The sequence below is a fragment of the Sciurus vulgaris genome (genome assembly GCF_902686455.1).
Source record: "Sciurus vulgaris genome assembly, chromosome: 1".
Lineage (NCBI taxonomy): Eukaryota > Metazoa > Chordata > Mammalia > Rodentia > Sciuridae > Sciurus > Sciurus vulgaris.
Genome location: NC_136461.1, coordinates 155,952,293 through 155,977,616, shown reverse-complemented (window position 1 = coordinate 155,977,616; position 25,324 = coordinate 155,952,293). Strand labels below are relative to the sequence as shown.

At 37.5% G+C, this 25,324-nt stretch overlaps 1 protein-coding gene across 1 annotated transcript in view; it reads right to left on the bottom strand.

Moving 5' to 3' along the window:
• STMN2 (stathmin 2) overlaps positions 1-24,874 on the bottom strand; it is a 50,708-nt gene extending 25,834 nt beyond the window's left edge. The window contains exon 1 of the mRNA XM_079155100.1: positions 24,707-24,874. Within this exon, the coding sequence (XP_079011226.1) occupies positions 24,707-24,725 (19 nt within the window). The 5' untranslated portion in view covers positions 24,726-24,874. The remainder of the gene's footprint in view (positions 1-24,706) is intronic.
• Between the last annotated feature and the right edge of the window lie 450 nt (positions 24,875-25,324).

The following is a 25,324-nucleotide window of genomic DNA, read 5'->3' as shown; positions in this document are numbered from 1 at the left end:
ATTCCATGAGCTGACTGAAAACAATAACATCCAGGCTTTTGAGGCTGGTGGTAAGTTTTTTGTAAGAAAATGCAATATGGTATCCAACAAAGCATTTTGCAAAATTAAATATACAGTTAGCCTTCCATATCTGTGGGTTCTACATTCATGGATTCAGCCAAAAAGTGATGGAAAATACTCAAAATAAAAATTGCTTCTGGGCTGAACACATATAGACTTTTTTCAGTAATCTGGAGATGATTTAAAATATGTGAGAGGATGTGTAGGTTATATGCAAATACACCATTTTAAACAAGGCACATGAGCAAGTGCAGATTTTGGTGTTCGCACAGGTCCTGGAACCACTCTTCCATGCATACTGAAGAATGAATGTATATTATAGGCATGTTTATAGATATCAACTTCATTAAGAAATAATTCAAACAAAAAATAGAAGATTTTCCAACTCATAAAGTACTAAGTTTAAGTTTGTAGAAGAATTTCTACTGAATTTAATGAATTTCTACCAAAGAGAATGCTCCTCAATAACTGTCCTTAGTTTCTTGGAAATTAAATTCAGTGATTTTCAGTAAGACCATTGCCCTAACTGTGCTTGAGAAGCTAGCGAAGAGAGGGGGGTATAAAGACTGTCAGGGACCAACACATTTAGAGCCCTATGCATAATGAATAACCTTTGCTGTTTTGGACTGAATGTTTGTATCTACCCCTTTACCCCATTCATATGTTGAAATTTGATCCCCAACCTGAGGATATTTAAAAGTGAGGTCTTGCAAAGTAATTAGGTCATCCAGGTAAAGCCCTCAGAAATGGCTCCCTTACAAAAGGTCAGAAAGCTAGCTCAATCTCTTACTGCCATGTGAGGATACAAGAAATAGGAGCCAGGTGCGGTGGCACATGACTGTAATCCTTTTCACTGCCCAAAGTGTCCAGGCTTAGCCATTCTGATCATTTTAGCAACAGGGAGCAGTTGAACACTTTGAAAGGGGGAGAAATCTCATAGGATCCTTTTTGGAGAGATTTTTTTTTTCCTGACCTTTTTATGCAGGAAAGACCAGGAGGCATATTAAGAAACAAATGAATATGAGTCAGCAGGGAAGATGGCGTGGCTTGGGATGCAAAGGAGAAAGAAAAAAGATGCAAGAGACCTTATGAAAGAAGAGCTGGTAGGAATGAATGATTGAATTTGGGGCTAAGGATCTACAAGAGTGGGGAGGGAATAGGGTGAAAGATCCCCAAAAGTTTTCCAGAGAAAGTGTCTCTAAGCTGAGGCTGGTCAGATGGTTTGATTTGAGGAATATAGTATGAGGGCTAGACAGAGAAATATAAATAATTTGGATAGTAAAAAAAAGTTAGCTACAAAAGAATCCCCAGCAAACGCAAAGGACTATGAGAAACACGCTAATAAGATTTCACTATTGATATTTCATACTTTGAAAGGACAATCGTTTTTTTAGATTGGTGTATGGAAAACAACATATATTGATCTTTTCACTACATTCCAATACCAAGCAGTGTTGAATGTGTTTGCAAAAATGTGGGAGGAGATAGGTAATTCCATATTCTCTTTTTAAATGGTTGGTTGCATTTGCTATTAACTATTAATGTTTGCAAGTAAATGCATTTCTCTAGTGAATTCATTTAAAATTCATCCCACATGAAGTATAATGATTCTATAGCAATAGTCACTTAACCTAATGATGTGTAAACACTAATTGTATTATTCCATTCTTCCAAATGGCTACAATGAACCATGAGTTATAGTAACAGAGACTATTTATTGAGCACAAAGAATGTACTAAGGCATTTGCATGCAAATCCTTTAATCATTTCCACAATGCTATGAGAAAGGTACTATAATTAGTGCAAACTGACAGATGGAAAAAAAGATTTAAGGGAGTTTGAACAACTTGCCTAAAGTCTGATGGATTACAAAGGGTGATATTTAGTTTGAATGTAGGTCTGTCTGACTCTATGTGCCTTGTTCTCAATACTCTTTAGTCCCCCAATAATTTGCTCAGATGTTTTAGCACGAACTTCACTGTCTACATATATTTTTTAACAATAATAACATTTTTTACTAATTTTTAAAGCAAAGTGTCATATTGATTGTTAAGGTAAAATGTCTAAGATTTTTTCTCTTCCCAATTTTATTTGGACTTTGCTCCTTAGTTCCCACATGTGAATCATTGACTACATGGCTACATATAAGTACAATAGTCCATTGATATGCATGGGGGATTGTTCTAGGAGCACCTCCCCCCAATGCCAAAATCTGAGGATGCTCAAGAGCCTTATACCAAATAGTGTATTCAGAAGTGAAACTGATCAAATTGTGACATATGTATGTGCAAATAGGCCACAAATGAAACTGGCTATTCTGTATTAACTACTATGCACCAATATGAATTAAATAATCAAAAATAAAATGGCATAGTATTTGACAATAACCAAACACATTTTCTTGAATGCTTTAAATGATCTCTAGATTGTTTATAATACCTAAGCAAGGTCAATGTAAATGCTAATAAATATTTGTTATACTGCATTTTTGGGGGGACTAATGATAAGAAAAAAGTCTGTACAAGTTTAGTACAGATGAATTTTTTTAAAAAATTTTAATTCACAGTTGAATCTATGAATGCGAGACCCATGGATACAGAGGGCCACCTGTTACATGCTGTGTAAACTTTTTGATATGTAGATTATATTTGGGTAATACGTGTTGGTACAGAGATGGCCAGAGACCTCAGGAATAGTTTCTCAAAATATGCAGATTCAGTAATCAGATTTGATTTTGGGATAGATTAAGACAGTAAAGAGATTTGTTTACTTGGTAAAATAAAATATACACACACATGTATTTCCCTGATCATTCTAAACATGTGAACTCTGAGCTCTTTGCTCATTTTCAAATACATCTTAATTTTATAAATATCCTGTTTTGAGAAGAAAATAATATATATTAGTCATGACATTATGCTCCATTATTTTTTAAAGGCCTAAACAATTAGAAGGAAGTGGCTTAAAAATTTTCAATTTTCCACTTCATTTGGCTTATGTGGGAAGAACCATTAATTTGAGTTCTCACACATATTGTTTTGTTGTTATTTAATTTGTAATTGGTGGTATCATTGACGTTTCTTCTGTTTATTCATTTTGTACAAATGTTTGAGTCCTTAGCTTTGCCTTATGTTGAGTGTGTCCTGACTTTGTCCTGACACACTGGCATTCTTGGAGACCATAAGGATGCATTTGGAGGACTGGATGGCTGCCCTGTGGCCTGTTTTAGGTGGATGTCACAGAAGAACACCTGGGGTCTGCTAACACATCGCCTTTTCTCTTTTTCTTTTCTTGTGTTCCCTGGGATCACATTAGTCTAAGCAGGGAGGTTTTCTTCATAAGTCCCAAAGAGTCACTTTGGATTCAACTTAAATTTCTTTTGAAACGTCTCTGGGGAGATAGCAAAGGATAAAGTCAGATGCTATGAAATGTAGGATGAAAGTCTCTTGCACTTGGTTTTACAGCAATTATGTTTGCATGGTTTTTGAAGGAAAGGACGAAAGCCCTTTGCTTGAACCGTGATCAATTCATATGAAGAATGACAAAACCATTTTTATTTTTTCAGGAAGAAAACTATCATTTCCAGGCAGAGGTGTCTTTAGTACCTGGGCACTTGGGAAGAGCTATGGACCTATGGACTCTACTTGCTGGGCAGTCTTCAGCTGGTGCCAAGGATTTAAAAGGACAACAGACAATGGGAGGAACAACACTCTCTGCTAATTGGTTTTGAAAAGAACTAAGACTTACGTCTGTATTGTGCCACACTGCTGCTCTCCTACTTCTGTCACCTTCTCTCTTTTTTTCCACTACCTGAGTCTTTAACATAGATAGGAATCAGCTACCTGTAGCTCTTTTAGATTCTTCTTTTCCCCATTTCATAAATTTAAGTTCCTGGTGCTTGTTTTAACTAGGTTGTGACCACACTGTGTCTTTCTTGGGTAGTTTGCCTGCTTTGGAGTCCTATAATTTAAGGTCAGATTATTATTATTGTTGTTATAATTATTACTGCTCTGATATGTCATCTCATTTAGAACTATTTTGGGGAGTTCCATCACTGTGATGTTTTTCTTTAAAGGTGAAAGTGAATAACATAATTTTATTTTAAATATGTCTTACATACTATATTGGCTCAAATTTGGAGCATAAAAATATTTTGGTTGATGAATATGTAACTGAAGATGTGACATTTAGAAAGAAAAATAAATCACTCAGATTTTTAAAGACTTATTTTAACATCCCAGAAAATCACTGATATGAAGTAATGCTTTAGATATTTCTGCTGTGGTGATGTAATGCTAATTGGTTTAGCATAAAATTAGATTCAATCTGCATTCATTCAACCCATCTCTCCCTTCAAGAATTATGGTCTCCCCAGCTATCTTTTGAAAGATTCATATTTTGACCAACCAAAGCATCCCAGTTTTCCTCTATATTATAGCTATCCAATCAAATAAAGGGACATTTAACAAGGTCAAAGCAGTACAACCCATCACTGGGTATTACAGAAACATATGAGGCACTTAAATTTCAAAGGACTTTTAGCCTCAGTAAAATGGTGACAAGGAAAAGAAACTGGATGACATGAATCAGTTCCTGTGATCAACGGTATAATAGAAGCAGTAAATTGTCCTGACCTGGACCTTACCTTACTCCTGATCCCTTAAGCTCCTGCTGTGTTTAATGAGAGCTCCAATACATCATGCAGGGTCTTGTCTTTTTTTTTTTTTCCCCCTTCTCGATGAAAGAAATTATTATAGTCCTTGATGGAGACTAAACTGTGGCCAGAACTACACTGTAGTTTAAAGGAGTATTAGAAGTACTTAATCTGCTTCTGTGTCAAGATTTTATAGCCATGCCTCATTCTGAGTACTGAGGGATCTCCCTCCTTCCTGATCCCCTAAATGCTACCATGTAGTAGTAACAAGCCTTAAAGTGATAGCTAGGTTGGTTGGTACTTAAAATGAAGCAAAGCCTAGGTGATAAAACCAGTCTGTTCATCTGGACATGGAGAGATGGCTCTAAGGATGACTTTGCTCTTCCTTCTGCAGTTCCCGGAGCCAGGAGGCTCCTGTTCAAGGCTGCTATTGCATTTTCTGGGTTGATTCTCCAAAATGGCTGAGCATGGCTCACATAATAATTCAGCAAAACCCACACTTCTTATGCAGAATGATCATCGCATTTCTGGAGCCAATATTCAGAGTGACGAATATTTAGTCACCAATGATAAGAATGTTAGTCTCTGGCTCACTTTGTTGTAATAGCTTTTCTCCAGAAAGGAAGCCCTGGATTCTACTTCACATGAATTTTAGAATTTAGTGTGACTTTATGGAAGGCTATATATATGGCAGATTACCTATTATGTTCTCAGTGAAAGCAGGAACTTTCAGAGATGGAAAGTGCAAGACTTTTATCACAGTGAAAAAAAAAAATCGTAAAATCCCAGTGACTTTATCTCATTTCATGGGCCAGGTGACTTTTTCATTTGAATTAACCAGTGGTTTGAACACGGAAGATAATTCACTTACTGAATTCAAAGAAATCCTATTTATCATCACAGGATGGGGTTGACTATCTTCAGATAATGGAATATGTTAATTTATAAAGAACACTGGGAAGAAACAGAGTCAAATTAAGCAGGAACCCCGCAGCAATTTCTGCAATAGGCCTTATTGCTTATATTCTGATTGAATTCTTCTATCAATCTGGAAATTCCCTGAAAGTTCAAAGCACATTTCTTGAAGAGTTTGCATGTAAACCTCTATTTTCTTAAACTGGTACAAGTGGTTCACTGTATTACAAGAGGTCCATGTCATTGTTTTAGTTCTGAGTGTGTCATAAAAAACTCATGCTATGTACAATAAATATCAATCATGAATAAAATACATATTTTAACTTAGTGCTATCACCAAATAATATTTATCACGTTTCTATAAAACAGAATTGTTATCTAGTAATATTGTACTTATGGTAGTCTTCCTAAACATTTTCCTAGGAATTGAATGGTAATTAAGTAATTAATAAAAGATAAGTATTTCAGATAAAGGTCACAAAGCCTCATGTAGGAGCCAGCAGTTTACTTGTCTACCCAAACATGAAGCTTTGTAAAATGCACAGTATGTAGCATTTACTCAATAGTGTCCTCAATGCTGGGTTTTCAAAATCACATTGATTGTATTTTTATCTATTCGTTGAAAAATTGATGATGCACCTGGTGCAAAACTAGATAATTGGTTAAGATTTTCCACTGAATGAAAACAAGTTCTGTGACTTGTTTTCACACACACACACACACACACACAAAACACATACACATGCTTTTTAAAAATATGAAATATAAATACTGTCAAGGTTTATAATTATCTGATGTCAAGAAAGCAGAAGCAGTAATTTTGTTTTTGAGCAACAATTTTGTTTCTGGCAGTATGAGAGTGACAGAGCCTGAGATGAGTGTAGAGCATCTTACTATCACTTCCATGATGCAATTATCTTCAGCATCTATTTCAGAGACAGCTGAATCGGGTGAAGGACATTCTTCAGGTTAACCCAGATAAGCCACTGAGCATTGCTTTTGCATTTTGGAATTCCAATATTATTTCAAGCTTTGTCATGTGAGGACTCATTTTCTGAAATAGTTCCCATCAAATCATACTCTAGAATTTTAGTATAATTTTCTGCCAGGAACCTAAAGCAATATATAGAGCAAGTAAGTAATGCATCTGAAACCTTTGCATTCTAGTTGGTTTGTGTCATCCAGTTTATGTTACAAACAGAATGAAAATGTGAAAGGCAACTTAGTCTAGGATAAATTTTCCAAATTTTATTAGTTTTTTTTTTCTGGATTTTTTTTTCCTTTTTCTTTTTTGGTACTAAGGGATTGAACCTAGGTCCTTGAGCATGCTAGGCAAGTGCTTTACTACTGAGCTACACACTTAGGTTTTTTTTTTTTTTTTTTTTTTTTTTTTTTTTTTTTTTTTTGAGACAGGATCTCATTCAGTTGTCAGGCTGGCCTCAAACTTGTAATTCTCCTGCCTCAGCTTCCTGAGTAGATGGGATTACAGGCATATGGCAAGGTACCTAGTTTGTTTGGATGTTTGGAAATAAAAGTTTTAAGAAGTGACCATTTTCACATATCGTTAAAGAAACATTTGTCAAAGGAAGACATACAAAAATCCAAAAGGTAAATAAGCAAATATGTTCAACATCACTAAGCATCAAAAACCACAATGAGATATCTCCTCTCACCTGTTAGGGAGGCTATTATCAAAAAAGACAAAAGATAACATGTGTTGGTAAGGATGTGGAGAAAAGGGAACCCTTGTACACTGTGGGTGTAATGCAATTAGTACAGCCGTTATAGAAAACAGTATAGAGGTTCCTAAATTAAAAACAGTAGGATTCAGGAATCCTACTTATGGTTATGTATTTTAAAAAAATGAAATCTGTATGTTGAAGAGACATCTGCACTTTTAAGTTCATTGCAGCACTATTAACAAAAGCCAAGATATGGTATCAACCTAAATGTCCATAATGTGTGCACCCACACACACTCACACACTGGTAAACTATTTAGTTTTAAAAAAAGGAAAACTCATCACTGAGGACAAATGAATGAATCTGGAAGACAAATTTAATGAAATAAGCCAGGCATAGAAAGATAAAAATTATATGTAAGTTGAACTTACAGAAGCAGATAGTAGAATTGGGTTACCAGGGCTTGGTATAGGGGTGGAGGAATAAGGAGAGGTTGTTCCAAGGGTACAAAGTCTCAAATGGCATGAACACATTCTGGAAATTCACTGTACAACATGGTGACCAGTTAGTAATAACATTTTTTTTTTACCTGAAACTTGTTAAAAAAGTAGGTCTTAAAGTATAAATTTAATGAAGGAAAGAAATGGTCATTTCTGATGGCACAAAAGTTTTGCATGCTTGTGCTATGATAAATGAAGTTTTGTTATTATTCTAGGCTCAGTTATCACTTCGCCTTTAGCAAATGGTCACAGAGAAGATAAGGCTATTGAAAACTGGATTTGATTTACTTGAAACAAACAACTACATAGCACAGAAAAGACAGAAAGACTTAAAAAGTAATTATATTCTTTTGCAGGTGAATTTCAAAAAATGCTTAAAATAAGGTTGTTAAAATAAAGATAAAAATAAGAATTCCAGTGAGATCAGGAACATTTGTTCACACCTTGAAGAAATATATTGTAAAGAGTGTTTTTTTATTTTTTAACTATGGAATTTTAATCTTCCTCTTATATGAGAACTGGTTTATTTGTAATGGTGAAAATTATCTTTCCAAATAGTTATCTTGAGTTCATTAATAATAACTATTAATAACTTTGCATTTTATCTTGTGCAATTAGAATCACCAGCCATAGCATCTTGTACCTGGAAGGAACAGTAGAAATCCTCTAATGATATTTGATTTTATAGACAAAGAAATCAGACCTAAAAACCTTTATTTCTGTAATGCTGCTCCCCGACCCTTCGCGGGTGTTTGGTGGTGAAGCGGCAGTAGTAGCAGGGACAGAGCGGCCAACAAAGTGGGAAAGAGATGTGACTGGAATGATGGTAGGCTTTAAAAGAAAATCAGTATTTTTATTTGATATTTGACTTTTTTCTCTTGTTTCTAAATCTGCTAGTACGTTTTTAGTATCGGGCAATAAAAAACAAAACAAAACAAAACAAAACACGATTTCTTTTGCTTTGTGGGAGACCCCTCTAGTCTAAAATCTCTTCCCGAGCACTTGGAGCAGCCTTTCAAAGATGTCACATTTTTCAGTCCTTCTTGGGAAGGATAGTCTTCAGTCTGTGAAGACCATGCTTCAAATCTGGGTAATAATTTGGGGGACAAACCCAGAAGGGTGGCACTCGTTGCTACTTATTCTAACCATTGCCATATATGTGCAATTTTTAATGCTTTCAGAATTTCTCCAGTTACAAAATTTTCATGAAAAACAATATTTCCCTTTGATTTTACACAACTATGGAATGTGTTGCTTCTATCTTAGATACAAGCACAAGTCTGGATTAATCTCCTGCTATACAGAGGAAAATAAGCATCAAATGTGATTGGCTTAAATAACCTTTAAGGACTTTGAGGACTTCAGATGTTTTATTCTGTGACTTATGTCAGTCACATCATGTCACTTAACCTCTCTGGACTCCTTTTTATCATTTATAATTAGTTTCTCAATGCTTTGGGATTTGAATTCTACATATTTAGCAAACTTCGCTTTTTAAGTAATTTTCCCATTACATACACATTCATCTTTTTGTGTTTTCTTCAGTAAGAGCTTTCTTTACCTTACTTTAGACAAATCATTTTATGATGCCTCATATTAAAGAAAAGGGAAACTTTATCTTCATATTTTTGCTTTGTAAATTATTTCTTCTTTCTGAATCTTAGTATTTCATAACCATTTACATGATAGACATAAAATATTATATCTAATGTGACAAATGATTCATGAAGCAAAGCTTGTCTTGAATTTCAAATTATTAAACTATCAGGGCAAATTATAATTTCCCCCATATTACATGAAAGGTCTATTTTTGGCTTCAAATATTCTTTTCTCACAGTGAGGCAGAGTAAGTGATGCATAAAATATAAGCTTTTTGGATGCCATCTGGAACTCTCTTTGAATTTCTAAGAGTCATTCTTAAGAGAAGGATTACATGTTGGTGTAACTGGCTGAGAGAGACTGGAATAATTTATATACTTTATTTGTTGCAGCAAATACCATATTTATTGGCCCTAAATTTTTTCAACAAAAATGAAAGAAGAAATAAATCAAGTCTTTGACCTGCATAGGATTATGTGAATTAGAATTTGGCATTAAAAAATCACAACTTGGAAATCCAAACTACCTAAGGGCACAATATTGGTTCCCCTTTATGTTCCATTTTCTCTGGATTAAATATTATTCATAAAAAAATAACTTGTGGTTTGGAACATTGCTCACATCCTCAAAAATTTAACAGAGTTGTAATAGATAGATTAGGACAGATGTCATATGGACTTGGATGCAGGGATGACTTCTAAATCTCTCCAGTCATTGAGAATGCAGTTCAAAAGGCTGGGTTTGTATATCTCTAGAAACAGAATCAAACTTAATGGTTTCTATTGCAAAAGCCTTGTGGTGACTGGTCTTCCAGGATAGTCTTCTTCCTGGATTGTTTCACATAGGTTAGCTTGCATTCCTCAATTGCTTTGTTTGCTGCTGGTCATTATTTCCTCACTCTATTTAAGTTTTTTGAGGGCAAGGGAAGATGTCTAAAAGCCTTTACTGTTTCTGTATTTCCCCTGAATGCGAGTTTACGCAACAGTTAGCAGGTGTTCTATAAATGCTTTCCCACTGTTGCTGACTGTTGCGGAGCAGGGAGGGAATCAGCAGCAGAAGAGCTGTTGATTCTCTGAGTGACCCACTTGACTTCCTCATAGAGACTAAGTTTAGGGTGGGGCTTAATATCCCAGATGTAGGAGATGAGAGAGCTCAGATCTTTGCTCCATGAAATTCAGTAGCTTTGCATTATGCTGTGGACTCGTGTTTTTGTACTTTGAAGTTACCTTCTCTTACTTGGTCCTTGTTCCCTAGCTGTGGTTTGCTGATAAGTTGAGAAAGACACTAGTTAATGGTATGACAATTTTTTGGTTTACAGGCAAGTCTTAAGAAAGTCCTCCCACTTCTATCATTAGAAGGCAGCTTTGCATCAGCAACCAATTCTCTGTGCTGGGAGGAAAAAGAGGCAGGTGAAGGAATGTTGCTCTTAATGACTAGAGGTAAATAAATACTACCCTAAGGTAAGGGAGAGAAAATAGGTGGGAATTGAAGACTTGTACTCCAGCTTGGGACCTCTCTGGTTTTAGACACCGTATTAAACCTTTTGAATAAGAGTTTACTCACAAAATGTTTGCAAGACATTATTTTAAGGAATGAGTCAGGTAATGTGTGGAAAAACTGAAGTGCTGTACTGATGTAAGATATCCTTAGTAAAGATTAGTTTTCTCCAAATGGATCATGATTTTTTGAGAGTGACCTTTTGAAGTTTTAAAGGGCTTGGCTAGAGAAAAGTGTGGGTTTTTATTTCTTATAATTCTGCTTTTTTCCCTTACTTATTTCACCCTTATCACGAAACCACTGGGCACAACTAGAGCTCTTCTTTATATTCAAGGAGACCATACTTAGTGGTTAAATGGGCTCTGAGGCCAAACTGATTTATTTAAAATCCTGGCACTTTCACTTGTTGCCTGCATGTGACTTTACCTTCCTCCTTTTCTCACCTGTAAAAATGTGGATGACACACCTTGTAAGGTTCTTGGCATGGTTACTATACTTAACACTGTATCCAAGACATTATCAGTCAACAGTGTCATTACTGAGAGCCCCATATGTGCTGTAGGGATGACAAAGTAAGTGAAACCTGAATCTGGGCTAAGAGGAGCCCTTGGTATAACTGGATATGAGAGAAAGAAATGTCTTTATTGAAACAAAAAGTAAAACTTGCTCAAGATGAGGAAGCCAGGACGCAGTGCAGAGTGATGGATTGGAAACCTGGCTCCTGAATTTGTGATCCAGAGCAAGTCACATAACTTCCCTTGCCTTGTGTTTGCTTTTCTTGTCAAATAGAGATAACAAAACTGATCTTAGAGCTGCCATAAAAATTAAATGGAAAAAAAGTGCATAGTGACCAGCAACTTATAATTGACTCATGCATAGTAGGTGAAGAATAAACTACAGGGAAGGCAATAGCAAAAACTCCTAACAAGATGCTGTTTGGCTAATTGTTAGACAATAAACTCCCAAGAATTCACAACAAGGAAAGATCAAGAAAAGTTAGACTCGAGGTTGACTTGGGAAGCCTGCTGCTGTTCTTGGAAAGTGTGCCCTGCCTCGGAAGCAACTCTGAGAAGTCCTTTTGATATTGTAGCCGATTATCCTTTCTTTGTTACCAGAGTTCACTTGTAAAGTGTATTAAAAATGAAAGAACTCTCGTGTATTCATAGTTCATGTTTAAAAAACTCCATCAAGAATGATAAAATTTGTATTTTTCATTACCAACATTCCAGCCAGAGAGACTGCATAGAACCCCCTTGCCTGGATTTGGCTACTGATCCACATAAGTAATAGGCAAGTGATGGAAAAAGAAAAAATGAATTTTATGCAATTTGATCAAACTGAGGAGAAACAGCTGGTCAGCCAGGATCCAGGGAGGCTCCCTGGCTTGGTTGCCGGTAACAGTTTTCTGGGAAGAGTAACTTCCTAACTGTTTGCTATTTGTCAGAAGCAGTATTTAATCTTTGCAATTTGTTTAAGTGCACAGGTTTTTATTCTTTTCAGCTATGCAAGCTGGACACAAAGCCTAGTGGTTTCCTAAGTGACATGCACATATATATGTGTGTATGTATAATTTATGTAATATATATTTTATATTATATAATATATATTTTGTATATTATATAAAACAATATATTTTGTGTTTCTTACCTTAGGAAAATTGTAATATAACTTGCCACAATTCACAAACATACTGCAACTGTGCAGTTTTTAATATTTCATTTTAAGAAAAATTTCAAAAAATGCAACTCAGTTTTTTTTGAAGCTGCTTAATTCAGTATTTCTTCAACTTGCTCCTTAACCTGGAAAGTATTCAAATAAAATTTCATTTTATTTGTTTTACTACTAGATTTAAAAAAAAAATCAAGCATCATTGATAGAAGAGATGCAATTCCTTTTTGTCTTTGTTTTTTTTTGCGGTACTGGGGATCAAACTCAGGGCCTTGTGCTTGCGAGGCGAGCACTCCCCAGCCCTGGTCTTTGTGTTTTGATGTTACATTTTTTTAAGGTGAGGAGAATGGCTACATTACACTCCTTGTGAGCATCTGAATTGTAGTGAGCCTTTCATATAAAGCTCTTTATCATTTTCCCATGTCTATATGCTTATAAGAAAGTAGGTGTATATCTTACCCTTTATATTTTATGGCTTATAAATGTGAAAAAATATTGGGCATTTTATATGCAGGTTATTATTATTAACAGTATCTAATTTGAAAAAGGAATATACTATACTTGTCAATATAAGCACATATTTCTCCAAATAGGTATGCAGTTATGTCATAAATATAATCCCTAGTTTATGTACCATACATTTATATAAATTGCTGTTTTAAAGGAAAAACAAAATGTCCAAGATGCCTTTTTATATCAGTAGTGAATTATCCTCCCTAAGTCTTCACAAAGTCAGATGCTAGATGAATACTAATTTTATTTTTCAAGATACCTTTGCTGCTCTAGTAATTATATTCTGCTAACTCCTTACAGATTAAAAAAAAACAGTAATAGATTATTGATTGGTATCTGAAACACTAATGACTGAAAAGGTATTACTTTCACATGCAACTGGGAGAATATGAAATCCTTTTCTCCAGCAATCATTTCAGGAATATTCTGTTGGTATTTTTTGGCTCTTGTGTCTTTATTATGCTCATAGAGGAGTGGGTGAAGAGGAAGGCAAAGTAGACCCAGAAAAGAAGGTACCCTGAAAGAAAATACCTAGCTGAAGGAAGGGTGTCAAAAATGGAAGTAGGAGATAGGATGCCAAGTAGGGAGATGGATAGATGGGGATGAGAAATTGTACAACAGTAGAGTGAGCTGGGATGAAACTGATGGGCTGGGAATATTTTAAGATTGATTGCGTGTGTGCTCATGTGCGTGTGTGCATGTGCACAAATGGTTTAATTCCCCTTTCTCCTAATCTTCAAAGTGACCTTAGTGTAGACTTTAAAATTTTAATGCCTCTGGAGTCAATTTTTATTTATTCCTATTGAATATGACATCTCATGTTCGTAGGTAGCTACATTGGCAGCTGTGTCATAAAATACTATCAATTCTCCCTCTTAACACCAAGCATTAATAAGTAGTGATCAATTCCTCAATTCTAAGCAATTTTTAAATAACTTTTTCATTATATGTAGAAATTAACATAAAATTGAGATGTTTAACTTTTCATTATACTAACTTAGTATTTTCATCATTCATCTAGGGAGTTAGGGAAGGGGATCAATATTTTTATTATTAATTTCCTAATATTTGATTGCTTTCCTAATCCTCCTAACAGCCATGTGACTTAGGTATTATTTTCTCCATTTGGTAAGGGTGAGGTGCCAAGATGGTGCCACCAAAGGACAAACATGGGACCAGAAGCAAAGCAAATAAGAGAGCTGCCTCTGTCTGGTTAACGCTCTCAGATTTCCTGTGTCTACTGTCTGCTTTTCACAGAGATTCTCTAAGATTGGCAGCTGCCATCTCAGGTCCCTACTTTCTACTATTTCCTTAAAGAATCTTGGATTTGGAAAAAGTTGGATAAGAATTGAAATAAAACTTTGGGTGAGTTAGTTGCTTCTGAATCGATCTCTGGGAAGAAGATATTTAAGAAACAAGCTTAACTATCTATCTACATAGGGCTAGAGGGGTTCTAATCAGAAGTCTTTCAAAATGTCAAATGCTATTGTCTGAAAGATTCAAGCAACATTTTAACTCACTTTTCAGCATTTAGGAAGTACTTTTCAAAGCCAAATGACTTTACTTTCTGACTGTGCTTCTTGTTCCCACTTTACACATTCTAAAATGCATGCACAGTAGTATTTCCAACAAAAAAGTCCAGTTATTATATCTGATGACAAGGAACTCAAGTCCTTGCATTTATAAAGTGCTTGAAAGATAATGATCACTTTCAAATTCTCTTCCTTGATTCTGACTATGACACTATGATATGGACAGGAAGTTATTATTCCTGTTTTACTGGTTGTTAAATTAGAGATGCTGGAAAAGAAAATCCAGACCCAAGTTAGTGAGAGTCAAGATGAAAACTCAGGGCTTCATATCCTGCTCCTGGTCTCCTCCTTCAGCATAGCATTGGGACTGGTGGAGAGGAGCAGAACCACTGGGCTCTCTGTCCTTTTGTAGAGTAAGAGATCAAAATTCTCCCTCTGGAGGGCCACACTGTCCTGTATTCCCCACTGGTCATCACTGCTCAGATTGCTTCAAGTGACTCAGGGCCAGTTGCATCAACACCACCTGGGAGTTAGTTAGAATTGCAAATTCATGGGACCCACTTCAGATCTGTGGAATCAGAACCTCTGGGAGTATGGCCCTACCCCAAGTGCTGCTGATGCTCAGGAAAATCCGAGAAGTGTTTTAATTAAATGATTCTCTGGCTGGATTGGCTGACAGTTTAAATATTTTAATCCTGCAGCCTTTGGGTGGATCTTAGTACTTCCTGATTGAAGTCATTACACAATTGTTAAAATGGTAAACCTCTGTAGTTAAGAGCTTCCATTACTGCTGCTTAAGTTTTTTGGTATGTACAGGATCTCATTTTCTTTAAGACTAAATTCCCCAAGTGTGAAGATCATGTTTATTTATATTCTTATAATACCTTACACAGGCTTCTGAACAGAGCTGGCATTCAAATCTATTTTTGTTTTACTGACATTAACTATTAATGACTTTGGACTAGAGACAAATATGCCTAGTGTGTAGCTTTCTTCACTGTTCCTGCTTGATTATAGTACAGAGGATTAAGTGTTAAACTTCATTAGTTTTATATCAATGTCTTATCTTTATTGAAGCCCACCTATATCCATTTTTACTAGAACTTTCTTGTAGTCATGGCTCTGAAGCTTACCATACGTGAACTTGATTGAGCAAATTCTTAGAACTTAAATTTACTCATCTCTAAATGGTGTAACTTGTATGCTATACTGGTCTCACAAGGATTATATGGAGAGTTAAAAAGATGGGACAAGTAAAATGTTTTCTAGAAATAATAAGATCCCATATAGATAGATCATGCTATTTGATTTTCCTTTTGAACAATTTCCAATCTTCTAGGTGTATGTACTCTTTTCTTAACTATAAAAGGAAAAAGTTGTTCAGAAGTAGAATGAAAAGATAATTTTTAAAGTAACAGGAATGATCTGTCATAAAAAGATTTCAACTGGCTTGGGTAATTTTTCACGTGTTTGAATAATTACTAGGAGGAAGACGTTAACAGGCATCTTGCCGTAAACTCACATTATCGATAGATATTTGTGTTTGAAATTAACGAAAATGTTGCAGTAGTAAGACAATTGTGTCCTGAAGGCATGGTTCCCAGGGAGGCTGCAGTGAGTCAATAACAGTTAATAAACAATAAATTGGAGTTTTTTCATGTGAGTTAGATTCTTACTTACCAGGACACCAGAACTAGAAGACTGTTTTTACATTTACTGTGAAGTTTTTTCCAATGGAAATTAAACTTTAAGGATGCAGTTCATAGGAAAAAATATTCCAAAAGAAGGAGTTCAATCTCTTTTAAAAGATATCTGTGGGACTAGATTTAAATTTGATTTAATTCTCTTTACCCTGAAGACAACTAAAAGATTGACACATTCTTATCATAAATGATCTTCTGTTATAATAAGTACTTGGATTGATGGAGAATGTACAAACTCCAGTATCTGAAGTATGATTATTGTAGAATAACTGCTAAATGGGTCCTCTTATAGACACTGCTTTATGATTTTGTAAAAAGAATTCAGTCTTGGACAATATTCTTGTTCTATTAAAATAAATTATATTGAGATACCATGTGAGGACTATAATCTATTTCTTATCACAAAATCAAATTTGGAAGCAAAATTTCAGTGTTAAATATTGTAGTTTTGAAGTCAGAAATATTGCAAGTGAGGAAAAAGTCTAAAGTATTTTCATTATATTTTTATATTATTATTATTGTTGTTATTGCTATTATTATTATTATGCTTGGGATCAAACTGAGGGCCTTGAACTTGCTAGGCAGGTGCTCTACCACACTGAATAAATGAACGTGCCCAACCCTGCTGTGGTTTTAGAGTGGTTTCAAAGTATAATGTGTAGCTTCTCTTAAGTGCAAATCCTAGGAAAGCTATATTTCCAGATGACTAGCAAAATGAGTGCTGAAATGCATTAATTAACCTTTACATTCACATAAAAGTGTTTTGTGAGAACAAATGTACACAAAATGTTATCTTTAATCATGATTAATAAAAATGGGTTATTGTAAACACAGGTTTTACTACTGCAGATGTCTCCTTGACAAATGACAGGGCCTGATTCTTTTATTAAAGATAATTAAAAATGTTTCACAAGGGATTCTGAGCCTTCCCACAGATCTTGCCTGCCTGTCTGCTTCTGGGGTAATAAGAGAATCTTGAAGTAAGACTTAATAGATCTATTCAATGTGGATGCCTGCACTATATATCTCTTTCACTTCTAAATTTATTTTATAAGAATGATTATTAAAATCAAATGTCTAGAGGTTGTGGGAGGAGTTAGGATCCATTCTGAAATGTGCTAGCAAGCCTGAACCTGATGAGATAGAGCCAGCTTCTTTTCAAGTGATCATCCCAGTGTGTTCATATCAGAAGTTGCTGTTCTGCTTCTTTGAGCCTTGTGTCCATACATTACAAACCCCTCACAGCTCTCTTCACCCCAAAGCCTAATCCACAGCAATTAGTTTAATAAGCTCCAGTTAGCTATTAAAACTAGTCATCGGTTGGGATGCATTTCCTCTTCAAAGCGGCTTTGAGCTGGGAAAGGACAAGATTCTCTCAGGCTTGTTAACAAGAAGACAGTGTCACAGGTCTGACCCCTATGGTGGGACAACTTCTGACATGGAGCTGATATGAGACTAGCAGGTATTAGGTTAAAGATACAGATTCCAGAAACAAAGGGCCTGGGCAAGTCACGACATCTTTCCATGTCTATTTCCTCAGCTGTAATAGGACCTCCTACTTAGGATTGTTAGATGATTAACACAGTTAATAAATGCAAACTGCTCAAAACAGTCCCTCACATGTTTTAGGTACTATGTAGGGGTTAAATTCAATAAATACAAGCCACTTCTTGAGCTGGGCATGGTGGTGCATGCTTGTAACCTCAACGATTCAGGAGGCTGAGGTAGGAGGATCACAAGTTTGAAGCCAGCCTGGATAACTTAGTGAGATCTGGTCTTGAAATAAGTACAAAAGGCTGGGGATGTAGCTCAGGGGTAGAGCACCCCTGGGTTTAATCCCCAGTACTGGAAAAAAAGTCACTATTTACAGAGATTCTGGTATTTATTATACCAGAAAATGGTTCTTAAAAGAAAGGAACATGGTAAGAAAATTGTTGATTAAACAACTAGTTAGGAAGACTTTTTCTTCAAGGTCTTCAAGTTTAGATTTTTGACATCTCCAAATGAAATTTTACATATAGCTGTGATAGAGTGTGAGGATTAAGTGTTTAAAACACACATTACTTTTGTAATGTGTATCAGCATTGTCTTGAATTGCAACCCTTGAAAGTTTCTCAATTTCTGGGACCCTGGAACAAACTGTTAACAACAAAAAACAAGAAGGAAGAAATGGATAACCTTGAGACTTCATCCGACTTTATGCTGAGTAACAGTATATCCTACCACCTCTGTGCCCCACTTTATTTGGGATCATGTTTTTAATGCATTATTTATTTGGGAAATGCTATATTTCTAATTTGAGACCTTTTATATACAGTATCATTTTTGCAGGATAACATTTCCAGAAATGTGGTAATGTTTGTGTGGTCAGTCAACCACTGTGTGGAAGAAATAAGATGTGATATTTTTGATGATATTCTTCGAAGAGCCAAGTTTTTCCCCACTAGGTTGATTTTCTTGGAAAGGTAGTATTGAATAATGGAGGTCCTCTGTTGGATTAAGTAAGCACAAGGAAAAAACCCATAATCTGTTTTTGAATATACAGCCATAATCAATAAATTCTTAATAATTTTCTCATGTGGTACCCAGGAAGAAATACTGTTAGGATATTTTGATAAGTACTAAGTATGAAATAAAACCACAGATACATTTAGTATGGTTCAATTCTCTTTTAAGTTCTTCATGATGTGGAGTATTTGTGGTGTAAAGTTTGAATTTGAGGTTACAAACTTTCCCATATCCAAAAGGTTGTGTTTGAACTTTTTGTTCTGCACATCATTTGTAAATAACAGTAAGCTAATATTATTATTTATCATACTTTCTCAACTGTGCCACAAACCACATTCATTTCTTAGGCAGGCAGGCAGGCAGGCAGACACAGACACACATACACACACCCATAGAGCCAGTTCCTTATTTCCCCCACATTTCTCTTGAAGGTCTTCTGTTGAATCCTGCAATATAAATATATCTTAAAAATCTAATTGAAAGCGAGTGATGACACAGAACATATAATCCTCAGAGGAATAAAATCCCTAAGCATGCACGAGTTTGGAAGTGAAATATTTTGTAAAGATTGCCATGAACCATGAACTTAAACTTGCTAAGATGTAATATTAGGTTCTTATAAGGGGTACGTGCATATCAGAATTCTTAAATTTATGGTTTGGTGGTCAGAATCAGAATCATCTGGGAGCTTGTTAGGAATGATGTCTGGCCTCATCCCAGGCATACTGAATCAGAATTTGCACTTTAATGAAAATCAGATAATTCACAGGCACATTAAGATATGAGGAATACAGCGATATGACACTATTAAATATTTTACAGGTGGATTACGGTTACATAAAATGTAAGAGAAAAATAATTTTCCTTCTAATGCAGACCTGAGAAAAATTCACTAGTGATGATCCTAGAAATTGTGCTGATCCTTTGCTGCTTTAAAATGAACATCAATTTTCCACTAAACTAATGAAACTATTATAAGGAGATGCTTGGTAGTTGTTGAAAGCTAACAAAAGTCGAATTGAAATCACATTATATTTGGTTTGAAAAGGCATCTTTTAAATGGAAGAGAGAAATAGAAGACTAGAAAAAAACAGGAACAGTTTTCAGGATCCCTCCTCAGTATCACACTATAGAAACCTGCTTTACCAATAGAGCCTGCAGCTTCCCTGAAGGTGGAGACTAAAATAGGAGTGTCCAAAATGGGACACATTTTAAATAAAAAAAATAGGTAAACAACAATTTTAATTTCTATATTTAAATATTAAAACATTCTGTTTCTAAATAATTTTGCTGATAATACTTACATTTTCTGACATTTCCTACTACTTATTCACTTACTTATTCAAACTCCAGAAGTAACATAAATGATATTGTAATAACAACTTAATGAAACTAGAATTAACCAGGGACTAAGCTTACTTGCAGATTATGATCATTCATTTCATTTTAACTCAGTCAAAAATGCCCAGACCCTTTTCATTCACTAGTGCAAAGCATAACATTAATTTATTGAACAAACGTTTGAAAATTCCCAATAAAAGAAAATAATTTACTAAACAGTTAATATTTAAAGCAAGGTTTTAAATCATCTACTTCTTTAGAGAACTTGACTGCCCTCTAGTGGAGTAAAAGTTAACGCAGACGCCACGGTTTTCCAATTGAGACAATCAAGGAGATTCTGGAAACAACTGGGTCACTAACTAATTAAGTATTTTCCTCTGCACTGGCATATTTATTTCGTTTTTCACATAAGGACACTGATATTGTGACAACAGAATGATGTATGTTTTTCCACAACCAAAAGGAAATTGGTGTGAGCTGGGGTTGGCTATCAGCACTATGGGGTTGACCACACCCAGGTCCAGTGTGTGCGGTTGGTTAGCTTCTACTGCTCTGAGGCCAGCTTCATCCAGGTTTTCGTGAGCAAGGAGCTACTGCTCTGGCATGAATATAGAGTCCGTCTTATTTAGTTGAAATAAAAACCAACAGTGATTGATAAATCAGTAATTTTCCTAAACATGGCCTGGATTTATCAGTGACAAAATTTTCACTTCAATATGTAATTAACTCATCTTTCATTTCATTTTTTGTTATTCAGATTTTACTTAAAAATTCTGCTTGATAGCCACTATTTGATATTCACAGAATTAATTAACTATTTTGATCCTAAATTATAAAGAGGAAAACTTATTGCATGAATCAACTTTATGGCTCTCTGAGAGGACATTTCTTGAATCTAAATATATGTAGTTTGCAGCATTTTATCACCAGAATGAGTGTTTTGATGATACTGTGTCAAATAATCACATGCTTATCTCATAGTCTATTAGCAAATTAAAATCAAAAACCAAAAGTAATTAAACTTTTTAATGCAACAAATAATATCTTGGTAAAATTTTGAAGACTAAGGGCAGAGGCATTGTTCTGACAAAATACCCTTCTCTCCTTTAGAATAATATACTACAAATATGTAAATCATATTGCAAAACCATTGTGAATATTGATTAAACAAAGTTTTAGATTTGAATATCTCAAATCATCCAATCAACTATTATTAAAAAATATACTTTCAGGGAATTTTAACATGCATAGACATCAGATCTATTATACTTTTATACTAGCAAGTGGCAGTGTGCTACACTGGGTCACACGGTGTTTATTGCAAGCTCAGCTTACTCATCTGGTATGAACTAGATATATGTGATTAATGGATGTTTCTTTTCTTTCAGTTTTATCCTAAAATCCAATCAAAATCTTTAGAGTTACTTATATATTTATGTAGAAGGGTTATATTATATTTACTTAGTACAATCATGCTGAATACAATAATTGGTTAATGAATAAAGAAAAAAACACCCACTTTGGTGACTGATTATGCTTTGCAGTTGCGATTGGAATGACTGCAACATCTATTATTTTAATATTGTAGAGGTCGTATTTCTTTGCATGATTTGCAAATGCAGCCTGATTATGGCAGATTTTTGCATTTGCTATCTTTGGGGTGAGATTTTTATTAGGTAGTGGCTACAATTTTTCCATTCGTATTTCTGCATAGATATGAGACCATGATCAGGAACAGCAGTTGGAAGATAGTTTTGGGGAAAAATAGTTAAAATGTTGTGCATAACCTATATTTATATGTTTACAGTTATAACCTCATGCAAAAGATCATCAGTTATATAATATTCACCCATTGCAGCCACAAACAATTCTCTGGAGAATTTTCCAGCGATCGCTAGCACACAGACCCTGCCCTTTGCAAGCACCTCAATATATGTCCCAGTCACATGAACATACAAAATCTCAACAGGAAGTCAAAATATATTTGCTTTATAACTTAAAAGGGGCAACTGGAGACAAAATTTCTTTTTGGGGGGAGAGGGAAGGAAGAAGGGCGAGAGAAATATGGAGGAAGAAAAGTGAGTGCAAGGGTTAAACCTTCACCAAAAGCAATCAGTCCTTTACAAACAAATGAGAACAAATAAGGCTACTAGTCATGGAATAATAATGCTGATTTGAAATAATAAAACTTATGACGATCAGTTTGTAGACACCTTCTGCAGCAGAAACCTCGCAGTAGGGGTGCACAGCATGGAGCAAGATCGCCTCTACCCTCCATTCTCAGAACCTTTCCATGCGGGTGAAGTGCGAATTGTGGCAAGAGGGAGTAGCTCAGGACACTGCGCAGAAACCAGTCTATGGGGATGCTCCCGCGGGGGCGAACGCCCAGTTCCGGAGAGGGAGGGGTGCGCAGGGCGCGGCGGGAGGCTCTGCAGGGCTGGCAGAGCTCCACGCGCCCAGTCGCCACGTGCGCCCCCACTCGGCCAGCTGCCGGCGGCTCCGGGCCCCAGCCCGGAGGGGTGGGGCTGAGCCGCGCCCCACTGGAGGACAGAGGGTCTCTGGAAGATACCCTCTACGGGGTCTCCAGCCTGGGAAATCCGAGAAGGGTGGTTGTGGGCTTGGGTTGGGGGAAAATGTCACTGAACTCTAGGTGGGCTGTGGGTGGGCGAGAACAGAAAACCTTTCCGCACCCCAGGGGAGGGGTCACCTCTGTGGGCTAGAGGCCTGGAGGGGTGGGGTTGCGCCTTTGTGTGGCCGGGTGGGGCTCAAACCAGCTTTTCTGCAGAGCCACCCAATTGGCTGGGAGGGGCTCCGCGCCCGGACTGAGAGCCACGCCAGGTGTCTGCACATCCTCAGAGGAGCTCGGCTGATCTGGACTGGGGGGCTGGAAAGAGGGGTCCCAGGACCGTCGACCTCTCAACTGCCCCTCCCACAGTCCCTTTCCCTTCTAGCCTCGCTTGAGGTCTTCCCAGCACGGCGGGAAGGGTGGGGCAGGGCGGAGCCGTACACATCCAGCCCTCTCCGCAGCTTTTACCCTCTCCGCATCCCGCAACCGGGTCCTGGGGGAGGGGTGCTTCCAGCCACCCCCAGATTTCAGGGCTCTCCCAGCCTGTCTACTGATCCTTCCCTGGATCACTGGGCGCCCGAACCTTGGGACACTGGAAGCGCAAGACGAGTTGGGAATTAAGGCCTTGGATCCGGAGTCTTGTGTCTCTCTGCTATAGGTTAAACGTATGAAATTACCGGCAGTTGGCCCTGTCTTTCCCACAAAATAGAAATTTCACTCTCCAACTTAAGACTTTGACCTCTTTTCTTTATATTACGTTTACATATCTTTATCCGTATATTTATTTACACATATCTCTAGGTTCCAGAAGCTCTTCCTCAAAACGATCAAAGGAGTTCAAAGAAACCTTTTGCTGTGATTTGAACAGCCTATTCAATGTGGTTCTGGAAAGAAAAAATGTTAATCCACTCTCTTCTTCCCTCCCCAACACAGACAATGAGGCTACGGTGGGGCGGGTGGGGTCAGTGGTCAAGTCTCTTTCGGGAGCTGAGGCCAAGAGCCAGGAGTGCGGAGTGCGGGGCGTGGCGTGGCGCCGCTGTCCCCGCAGGGTTGGGTTGGCGGGTGTCGCGCTGCGCTCCCCACTCGGCCCCTTCCACCGAAGGGGGTTGGGGGTGGGGGCCGGCCCGGTTCCGCACAGGGTGGGGCTGTCCGCATTGTGCGCCCAGAGCTGCAGGTGCCTCCCCCCCTGGGACCGTTGGTCGGCACACAAAGAAACCCCACCCCGGCGCCTTCCGAGCCCGGTCCCTCTACCCCTCCCCGCAGCGCGCTTCCCCGCCCCTGCAGCTGCCCACCCGCGGCCTCCACGCCCTTCCCGACTTCCTCTCTCTTTCCCCTCCTTTTCCCTAAAACAAAGGAAAGGTCCTACTCCCACCCTTCCCCCTGCTGCCTACCTCCCTGCACCGCGCCCCGGGACTAGCGGTTTTTCCAACGAGACAATACCATAAAATGTGCCCCGCTCTCCTCCTCCCCCACCTCGTCTCCACCCATCTTTCAAACAGCCTAGATGGGACCGCTTTGACTTTGCATTTTTCTTTTTCCTTTCTCCCAACCTTCCCTCTATCCCTTTCCCTTCCCTTTTTCTTTTTTAACCAGAGAAGAAATATAGGAGGTTACAAAGCACTTTCCAAAATGTCCCTTAACCCCATTAAAGGCAAACAGTTTTAAGGTAGCCCGCTCCACTCGCAAATGAGCTTTAATTTTAAATATGGAAAAAGTAAATTCCCTATCCATGGGAGGGCAACTTACCTGCTTCTATCTTCTTAAAGAAATCCTTCGCTTTGGATTTCCAAGGATTCCCTTTTTTTGCCCTCCCACCTCCCCTAGAGCTACCTCCGACCTTCCTGGCTCCTGTTACCATTAACGTCTTTTTCTTTATAAAATATCTCCGAATGCCTTCAAAGCTCTAAGCGAGCAGGTGAGAGGCGAACTCCCGGTCGAACAGAGGGAGAACGAGGCGCGATGCCTTACCCATTGCTGTTTTAGCCATTGTAGGGGATGTGCAGATGCTGAGCGGTGGCGAAGGCGAAGGGTCCAGCTACAGCAGCGGAGAGAGCGAGAGAGGAGACTGAATAAGGCACTGAGTCTGCAGAGTGGGACCGTGCTAGAGAAAGAGCAAGAGGCAGGAGCCCATGAATAATTATCACTCAGAAGCTCAAGCAGATTGGCTCCCAAGGTCCCCTGACATGACTCCCGCAGAGTCAGAATCTCCAAGCATTGAATATTGATCGGCCAATGGTGCTGTAGTACAAAGTACCAGAATGCAGTTTGAAATGGAAATCAGTCCTTTCCTGGCAGTTCCCCCCATTTTGGGGCCCTGATAGTACAGTCCAAGTAGAGTGGAGCCTTAGCCTAGAATCCTCCTAGGAGCTAAGAACTGGGCTGTGTCTACCTGTGCACCAAGAGGCTTGACTTGGTTTACATGTTTCATTGCACAAATAGACATAAAAAAGGGAAAGGAATTCACAGGCCTGAGAAGTCCTCACAGATATACTGGCTGATGGAAAAATCCATGTTCTTATTTTTTCATGTTTTCTTTTTCACCTTTGGCCCTGTCCTTGGAAGAGTCTGGTCCCCCAGGGCTAGCCC